The sequence below is a fragment of the Eptatretus burgeri genome, chromosome 18 (assembly GCF_056783735.1).
Source record: "Eptatretus burgeri isolate ZD-2024b chromosome 18, Ebu_testis_v1, whole genome shotgun sequence".
Classification (NCBI taxonomy): Eukaryota; Metazoa; Chordata; class Myxini; order Myxiniformes; family Myxinidae; genus Eptatretus; species Eptatretus burgeri.
In genome coordinates, this window is record NC_140978.1 from 32320344 (window position 1) to 32330343 (window position 10000).

Genomic DNA, 10000 nt, shown 5'->3' on the forward strand with positions numbered 1-10000 from the left:
TCAACGCTCAGCTATGCTGTGTATGCAATGGGAACGAGGTTGTGTTGAAAAGTAATGCCTCCTATTATTTTCCTCCAAAACTTCTTCTTCTCATTTCGGCTGCTCCCGTTAGGGGTCGCCACAGCGGATCATCCGATCCGCATAGTGATTTGGCACATGTTTTACGCCGGATGTCCTTCCTGACGCAACCCTGGTCGCCTCTTACGACACACAGGGATAGTACAATTTTTTTTCCTCCAAAACAGGTAAAGATATTCGAATGAAACAAAGACAGGTGCTAACAACAATCTTTATTCTGTCGTGGTGCTTATTTATTTCTCAATATAATCATTACTGCGGTCCACACATTTCCACCAACGTTCATGTCGTCACATTTGTGATGCCGTCACGATGGAGCTGAGCATCCTGCTGACTTAACCAGCATGTCACAGCAGCCTTGGCATCATCGTGAGAAGAAAGATGTTCTCCACGAAGGTGTTTCTTAAATTTGGGGAAGAGATGAAAATCTGACAGAGCCAAGTGGGGGCTGGTGATCCTTTGTACCAGTACTCCATTGACGGTCTCTTCCTCTTAGGATCGTTATGATGCACCCAACTCTCATCTCCAGTCATCTCATCTCCAGTTATCTCATCTGTCATCATCCCAACTCTCATCTCCAGCACTTCAGTCTTCACAGCACTGATAACGTTGTGCTGCCCTCTGCCATATTGACTGATGTAGCATTGAGACATCGTGTGTCAGAATCGTGAAACTTCGCACCCAGTGGAGGGAAGAACTAATGTGTGGACTGCAGTTTGTTTTATCCAAATATCTTTACTTATTTTGGAGAAAAAGACCAGGAGGGATTATTTTTCAACAAGCCCTCGTAGAATGCTTCCGCTGCCGTGCATTGGATACCTGCTGGACTGGGCGTTGGATGAGTCTCTGGCCAGGTGTCTTCAGGATGTTGGTTTTATAAAATCAATGTTTATAAAAACCAACCAACTGAGTAGGGAGAGAAGATTCTTTCTATCCCCGACTGACTCTATAACTGGACTGGACAGCATCAGCTCATGTGTCCTAAAAATCTGCTCTGCTGCTCTTCCCATCGTATCGTCTCTCTGCCCTTTTCATTCTACCATTTTCCCAAAATCATCTTCCACATGCTTGGAAATCTGCCAACATCACTGCATTACATTAAAAAGGTGCAAAAATTGATCCCCTCACCACAGACATATCAACTTCCAATCGTCAGCAAGGTCATGGAATCAGTCATCGCAGCTGATATGAAATCCTTCCTTTTCTCCAACAAACTCATCTCAGATCACCAATTTGGATTCAGAGCAGGTCTGTCTACATTGGACATGCTGCTTCTACTCATACAACAATGGATTGGAGGCCCTCAATCTCAGACATAAGATGAGGGCTGTCTCTCCAGCATGTTACAGCAGCCTTGATTATTGGAATCTCCGATGATTAATCTGGATATATATCTCATGGTTTTGATACAGTTTGGCATCCTGCCTTACTCCCCAAACTATTTTGAAATGGCATCCAAGGCCAACTCCACACATGGCTTACTGGGTTACTTGACTCTCATGGCCAACGTATGGTCCTCAACAAAATCCTTTTATCAGCTCTCCATGTCAAGGATGGAGTACCCCAAGGTAGTGTTCTGGGCCCAGTCCTATTCCTGATCTTCATCAATTTTCTCTCTGACTCTCTCTCTCTCTCTCTCTCTCTCTCTCTCTCTCTCTCTCTCTCTCTCTCTCTCTCTCTCTCTCTCTCTCTCTCTCTCTCTCTCTCTCTCTCTCTCTCTCTCTCTCTCTCTCTCTCTCTCTCTCTCTCTCTCTCTCTCTCTCTCTCTCTCTCTCTCTCTCTCTCTCTCTCTCTCTCTCTCTCTCTCTCTCTCTCTCTCTCTCTCTCTCTCTCTCTCTCTCTCTCTCTCTCTCTCTCTCTCTCTCTCTCTCTCTCTCTCTCTCTCTCTCTCTCTCTCTCTCTCTCTCTCTCTCTCTCTCTCTCTCTCTCTCTCTCTCTCTCTCTCTCTCTCTCTCTCTCTCTCTCTCTCTCTCTCTCTCTCTCTCTCTCTCTGGAAAATCACCTTTATTATTTGCAGATGACTCCATCCTCTGTCATGACATCTCTCATCCTTCAGACAGACAGGCTGCAGCCTCCTTCCTATCTTCAGACATTGACAAAATCAAAAGCTGTTCAAACACTTGGAACATGTCTTTCAATCCTGACAAATCTCACTCTCTCACTATCTCTCTCCAAAAGGACTAGATGGCAAACCCTCATAATCTACTTTCTTTACAATCCTCTTGAGCAAGTTCAGTCATTCAAACTCCTGAATCTCACTATCAGCCATGATCATCATTCTTTGGCAAGCCACATTTCAAAGTTGGTCTCCAAAGCCAGCCACCGCATCACTGGGCATCTTCCATCGTACAAAGTCCTTCCTTGGCACTCTTAAACTTCCATCCACCCCAAGGCCTTCATCCGCAGCTTGATGGGAGAATACTGCTCTCCCCTATGGGCTGACTCCCCTGCCTCACACCTTGCTCAGCTTGATGCAATGGAAACCAAGGCCTTTAAGATTATTGGAATCTCCTGGGATGTAGCTTCGTCTATGGGTCCATCACTTCGCCATTGCAGACAGGTTGGTGGTCTCTCTGTCCTTTACCACCTCCTTTCTGGTCTTGCACACTCTGCTATTTCCGTGCTTTGTCCCCCCTTCTCTCCCCATGTTTCTGCAGGTCACGCACGGTCCACCATCAACGAACTGCTGGTGGTACTACCTAAATCCAGGATCACCATTCACCTGCACTCATTTGTTCCTCGTTTTTTTTTCCCCTCCTGTGAAATCAACTTCCACATCCTTTTCAATCTCATCCTTCTCTCCTGGTCTTCACACATCTGTTCACCACCATCTCAGATGGTCCCCTATCCAAAAACTATGATCTTTTATACCCTCATTAAGCACCACGCCTCACCCCATCACAATCCCTCCTTCTGATTTCCAGTTTTCTGTCCTTGGAATTTCCTTTCGTATCCATGTTGTCCACCCTATGCATCCTCTCATACACCCCACAGCCCCCCCCAATTCCTCCCCATACCCATTGTTTGTCCAAGTCTCCCTTAATCTATGCCTTTGATTCTGCTGTTGGTGTCCCCCCCTCTCTCTCTCTACTGTTCCTTTTGCGTGCATCTATATGGTTCCTTTTGCATCATGTTTCGTCCTCATCCGTTTCGTGTATGAGCTCTTCCAGGAGCCTCGACCATATACAGAAAAAAATTTAAAAAACGTTATCAGCGCAATGGCTCTTTTAAACAGGAATGCTGCAACGATAACATGACCGCTGTCATAGGAGCCCCAAAGGGCCCCGATGAATCTCTTGGTTTAACTTACCGTGGCATTGTGAATGCAATTCATTACACGAAAATTGTTTTTTATTAATCCATATTTCATTGATGTGAGTGCCATCCATGACCTACCTTTCTCTCTCCCCACCCCTTTTTATATGATTTAGACTAAGAGAGATCTCTAGTGATGTAGTCATTTATAAAAAAAGAAGTGGATATCGTTTGTAAAAGAAGTCTTGCTTATTTTTCCTTATTAAATTACAAGAAGTAGCTGCTATGGTATGGAAATGATAACACGCTGTAACTTTGTTGGATTTCAATGTAGGGGTCATGTGACTTGGGCAAGCAGTCGTGCCGGACGCCATTTTTGTTGTTCTGTTGTGTGAAGCCTCGCTGTGCGGGTTCTTGTTGTGCAGGCTCTCATTTCCAAAAGGCAACCATACCACTGCCTTCTTGTATGCCCTTTTCATTGTGAACCTGATCTTTGGACTTTGTCCTTCATAACAAGATGAACTGTGTTCTCCATCACCGTTGTGGTTTCTCTTATTACTGGCTCTACAGGCCATATTACGCGTACTCTTTGAAAGATAGGTCTCAGGTTATCACTTGAGGATAGAATGTCTCCTTGTTGGTTTGATATGCTTCTCCTGAAATTATTTACTTATTTCCATCACAGCTGGCTCAGTATCCAAGTAAGACATATATCTGCAGGTCACCAGTAAGACTTTGGGTTTCAGCTTGTTAAAATATTTGTGACATCACCATAATGCAGTGGCAAAATGGTGGCATATATTAGAACTCTCTCTGTCTCTCTCTCTCTCTCTCTCTGTCTCTCTCTCTCTGTCTCTCTCTCTCTCTGTCTCTGTCTCTGTCTCTGTCTCTGTCTCTCTCTCTGTCTCTGTCTCTGTCTCTGTCTCTCTGTCTCTGTCTCTGTCTCTCTGTGTCTCTCTCTGTGTCTCTGTCTCTCTCTCTCTCTCTCTCTCTCTCTCTCTCTCTCTCTCTCTCTCTCTGTCTCTGTCTCTGTCTCTGCCTCTGTCTCTGTCTCTGTCTCTGTCTCTGTCTCTGTCTCTGTCTCTGTCTCTGTCTCTGTCTCTGTCTCTGTCTCTGTGTCTCTGTCTCTCTGTCTCTGTCTCTCTGTCTCTCTGTCTCTCTGTCTCTGTCTCTCTGTCTCTCTGTCTCTCTGTCTCTCTGTCTCTCTGTCTCTGTCTCTCTGTCTCTCTGTCTCTCTGTCTCTCTGTCTCTGTCTCTGTCTCTGTCTCTGTCTCTCTGTCTCTGTCTCTGTGTCTCTGTCTCTGTGTCTCTGTCTCTCTGTCTCTCTGTCTCTGTGTCTCTGTCTCTGTGTCTCTGTGTCTCTCTCTCTCTCTCTCTCTCTCTCTCTCTCTCTCTCTCTCTCTCTCTCCCTCTCTCTCTCTCTCTCTCTGCCTCCCCCTCTCTCTCTCTCTCTCTCTCTCTCTCTCTCTCTCTCTCTCTCTCCCTCTCTCTCTCTCTCTCTCTCTCTCTCTCTCTCTCTCTCTCTCTCTCTCTCTCTCTCTCTCTCTCTCTCTCTCTCTCTCTCTCTCTCTCTCTCTCTCTCTCTCTCTCTCTCTCTCTCTCTCTCTCTCTCTCTCTCTCTCTCTCTCTCTCTCTCTCTCTCTCTCTCTCTCTCTCTCTCTCTCTCTCTCTCTCTCTCTCTCTCTCTCTCTCTCTCTCTCTCTCTCTGTCTCTGTCTCTGTCTCTGTCTCTGTCTCTGTCTCTGTCTCTCTCTCTCTCTCTCTCTCTCTCTCTCTCTCTCTCTCTCTCTCTCTCTCTCTCTCTCTCTCTCTCTCCTTTTTCTACAGTCATTGAAATCTTACGTGTTAGTTATATGTATAAGTATAACCTCCATGGTCTTTACACATTTCCATCCTTAATCCCGATGACCCGATCTTTAAGGTTTTTACACCATCGGAAAGGTCACAAACTCTGGCCTACTAATTGGTAGGAGGCCCCCTTGACTTTAGTGCTTTAATCTTGAGAAAGCTCAGTGTAGGAGAAGGCCGGAGCAAGCCTGCTGACATACGTTATCATTTATTCATGCAGTCGTCATTCCTTATTTATATTCCGCTGTGAATGGTACAATGAGCTTTTCCACTTGTGCTGCACAGAGGGCCGGAACACATCGTTTGGTTAAGGTGGGAAGTTGTGTTGAGCTTTTGCTTCAGAGTTTTTTGTTTTGCATTGTCTTTCATGACACATTATTCTGGTTGTGCTATTCTTGTTGCTATGGTAATAATAATAATAACACTAATAATGATGGATGGAATATTTTCATACCTTTTAGCGGATGTCAGTGACTGTCGAAGCAGCTTTATGGCCAACAACATACATTGGTTGGTTTCCCACTGCCTTCCCAGCACTCGTAGTCATGGCAGGGAATTAGATTTTGGACAGGGTGCTGGCGACCACCTCTACTATTTTTGAAATATATCTCAGGTAGGCATTTTCATCACAAAGTGCACCTTCCCTTGGATGGACATTAAGCTGGGTGTCCCATCTCCTCATATCAGTTGGTGCATGTTCGCAATGTTGTCTTTCACAAAGAGTGGAGGAGATATCTCCGGCACCTTGAACAAATTACAATGGAGAGAGAGAGAGAGATAGAGATAGAGATAGAGATAGAGATAGAGATAGAGATAGAGATAGAGATAGAGATAGAGATAGAGATAGAGATAGAGATAGAGATAGAGATAGAGATATTTGGGTTATTTTTGTGTTCAATGATCCGTGTCGCTGAAAGTGACATCCAAACTGCGACTGGTGAAAATTCCACTTTATATTGTGGTAATGCCGACAATTTGCTTTGTATGGTGATGTGGAACTAATCATTCGATTTTTGATCCGCTTCGTTTCAGGAGATCACTCTTGTCCATGTGTGGTGAGGGCTGAGACCAATATCAAGCTTTTGGGCCAGGCTTGTGCAGAACCACAAACTTCACAGATCTGGTGGTTCTAAAATCATCAATATCCAGGCCCTTTGGTCTTCATCATCGTCATATTCCTCTTCGGGCTCACGTTCTTCTTCATGTGATGCATGACCGTGCCGTTTGACACGGACGGCCCTCTTTCTCTCTGCTTTGAGAGCTGCTTCGGCCAGGAGTCCTGATGGCTGGACTCGATGGAAGCGATGGGAGGCCTAATGCTGGCTCAGGGGACTTTGGCTGTTCACTGGCTGAGCTTCGACTACTTATGGAGTTCCGTGGAGAGGAAGCCATCCACAAAGTGCAAGAAGCATATGGAGATGTACATGGGCTGTGCAAGAGGCTTCACACATCACCTACTGATGGTAAGGCCACTTTGTATTTATTTATTATTGTTACTATTATTGTATTATTATTGTCAACGTGCAGAGTATTTGCCATCCAGTGTCCCATCAGGAAAAGCTGAGACAAACACAAAGCTTCTCTTGTTGTCACAATCCATTTTTCTGTTAGTCTGTCTGTCCATTCTCATATATCTTGTACATCTTGAGAAAGGAACATTGTAAAGCCACCAAACTCGACAGACATAATCTGGCCTCATGGGGAATGTCATGGGAGTGGGGAGTGAAGGGGGGAGGAAGGGGTGATCTTTGTTACGGTTTGACTGATTGCAACCAAACTATGCACCCATGATGGTGGATAATTGGGAATAAAATATGGGGGGGGTAGTAATTTTATGAGGGAAGTGGAGGGGAGGGGAGTAGATCTCTATATCTAGTCTGGCTATCACATAAGTCCTAAGGACTGCAGTGCTGCCAACCATCGATTGCATAATGTAGGCCCCATGGGGGATTTATGGTAAAAAAAAGTAATAATTAGCTTTTGTAGATTTTCCATTTATGGGGGAATTGGAATAGTGGGGGGGGGTGGATGTGGGGGTCTCTCTCATGGCTTGAGTGATCACCACCAAAAGTGGTAGTGATGGTGTCGGCCACATCGACGTTGGCTAAATGATGAAAACAAGAAGTTATTAATTTAAATATATTTTGAGATTTAAGAGGGATTTGGAATAGTTAGAAGGAAAATCTAGTTAACTGCTTTAATTGATCATGACCAGGCCTTTCAAAGATAGTGTAGGCCCGTGGGGAGTAGAATGGGGGGGGGGTGGAGGTTTTGTGTAAGGGGAAAGGGGTAGTTGATTGTGTTTATTGTGTTGAGAGCAGTGGGGGTACAGCCTGTGGACCCCAATGCGCTTGCAAATCATTGTGACCTTCGCCACCGAAGGTGGAAGCCGGTTATGTTTTCACCCCGTCTGTTTGTTTGTCTGTTTGTTTTTTGTGTGCAGGATATCTCAAAAAAGTTGTGGACGGATTCGGGATAAAATTGGGTGGACAGGTTGGGAATTCCACGAGGAAGAATGGATTCAATTTTGATGAAGATCCGAATCTACATCTGGATAGGATAATTATTTAATTTGTAACTGATTCATCACCATTGAGAGATCGGGCCAAAAACGATATTGCATGATATCTCAACAAGTAATATGGACGGAGTCGGACGAAACTCGGTGTACTGTTTGTGTGTAGGACAAGGACAACTTTATTTGATTTTGGTAAACATGCAAATCCAGATCAGGATCGGAGAATTATTTAATTTTTAAAATGATTCGTCACCATTGAGAGATGTGGCCAAAAACGATGTATAGCATCATATTTCAAAAGTTGATAGGGCCTGATAAGTTCTACAGGATCAGGCATTGTGTGGCAGAGGAGGTTTGCGCTCTCCCGAGTGCCCTTCTAGTTATTCACTTGACAGCAGACTCACCATTCGTGTAGTAACAGGAGTGTGACCTAATTATAAACATTACAAGGAGCATTACAAAATGACATTACAAAAAGTTATACAAACGAGATACTCACAATAGTCCAAGACATAGAAACGTTAAAAAAGAAGTTTTCAATATGTAAATAAATATGATTATCTTATGCATTATGTACCACATTCTCAATTTACAAGCAAGATGACACATTGTTTTATTTCCAGGTGGGACAAGCTTTATGTAAATGTCCTTATTCTAAATGCTTGCGCTACCAAGCATTAAGTAGGACTGTAGGAGTCCTATCTGACTGTTTTGTCAATTGTAAGATCCATTTTAGAGGTCATGGTCCTGTCGGTGCGGTTAACAAGTGGTCTTGTCTTCTTGAAGAGGTTCCTTGAAACCAGGTTACACCGCTTGCTATCTAGAGTGTGGTTGTTGTCTGGTCCAGCAGGTCCGACACGATAAACAAATTCACGTTCACAGGTTGTTCACAACCCTATTCAACTACATATGGTGGGACCATGTTTATTACAGATAACTAGAGTAAAATATTTATAGCAATTATTCTGTAATGACATCCTGCAGATATGTCGCATTTTCTTAGAGCAGTCTTAGACATTTTGTGAGTAGCTTGTTCTGAGCCCTTTGTGAAGACTGGCAGGAGTGTATGTGTGTGTGTGTGTGTGTGTGTGTGTGTGTGTGTGTGTGTGTGTGTGTGTGTGTGTGTGTGTGTGTGTGTGTGTGTGTGTGTGTGTGTGTGTGTGTGTGTGTGTGTGTGTGTGTGTGCCATCCCTGAGATCGACATTAAAGTGGTCATCCCGTCTGCTTGTATTAGTCGTTGGATGTTAAAGATCCCACGGTGTCCTTTATGAAGAGTCGGTGAGTTATCGCCGGCACCATTAACAAGCGACAAGTTCCTGCCCAAACTTACAGGGGGCAGAGCATCAGTGGAACAGCGGTGCCCTCAACCAACGATGTCACCCCGCAGTCTTGCATTGTACATGAAAGAAGTTCGGAATAAGAGGAACTTTGTGATAAAACTCGAATTAAAAGTTTTCTTGGAGGACAAAACACACACACACACACACACACACACACACACACACACACACACACACACACACACACACACACACACACACACACACACACACACACACACACACACACACACACACACACACACAACTTACTTTAAAATGCAAACAAACTTGACTCCATTGGGAATACACTGAAGATGCGCAGCATTGCTCTTCCTTTGGAAGTTGGAGAATGAGTATTTGATGCTCCTTCATGCTCCATTCAAGCATCGACAGGAAAAGGACTTGATTTATCAGTGGTTTACTGGGAATGCAGTTTTATTTTTTTATTTTTTTATTTTTTTTTTGTATACCTTGGTCGAGGCTCGTATGAGAGCTAACACACAACTCACAGCAAGGAGGCATGAGACAAGAGGGGCGGGAGTGGAAGGGACAAAACAGTGGGGAACAGACACATTAGGTGAACTGTGGATGGGAGAGGGATGGGGATGGGACGGGGAACATGGCGAAGAGAAGATGGACATTTCAGGGACTTTCAGGAAGGAAAGCAGGAGAAATGAAGGAAGAGGGCTTGGGTGGATTATCGGGGGTAGAAAAGATCGAGGATTTGGATGTGGGAAGATAAGAGGTGGTGGTGAACAGCTGTTTTGAAAGCCTGGAGGGAAGAATGGGAAAGAATAGAGTGAGGAAGTTTATTCCAAAGGCGGGAAAAAAGAGGAATGAAAGAGTGAAGATGAGCAGTGATTCGTGATTTTGGTAGTTTTACCAGAAGGGGGTTGTTGGCAGACCTTGAGCGCCCTGTGGAAATGTGGTGGGGACAAATCGCAGAGAGAGCAGGGGGGGCAAGGCTGGAGAGGAGTCGG

The 10000-nt window shown here is 44.5% G+C and overlaps 1 protein-coding gene across 8 annotated transcripts in view; it reads left to right on the forward strand.

Moving 5' to 3' along the window:
• The window catches only part of LOC147008839 (plasma membrane calcium-transporting ATPase 2-like), a 174206-nt gene that overhangs the window by 24994 nt on the left and 139212 nt on the right, over window positions 1–10000 (forward strand). For all 8 annotated transcript variants that reach the window (XM_085864280.1, XM_085864281.1, XM_085864283.1 and 5 more), the window contains exon 2: window positions 6213–6643. In XM_085864280.1, coding sequence (XP_085720406.1) covers window positions 6463–6643 — 181 coding nt within the window. In that variant the 5' untranslated portion in view covers window positions 6213–6462. The remainder of the gene's footprint in view (window positions 1–6212; window positions 6644–10000) is intronic.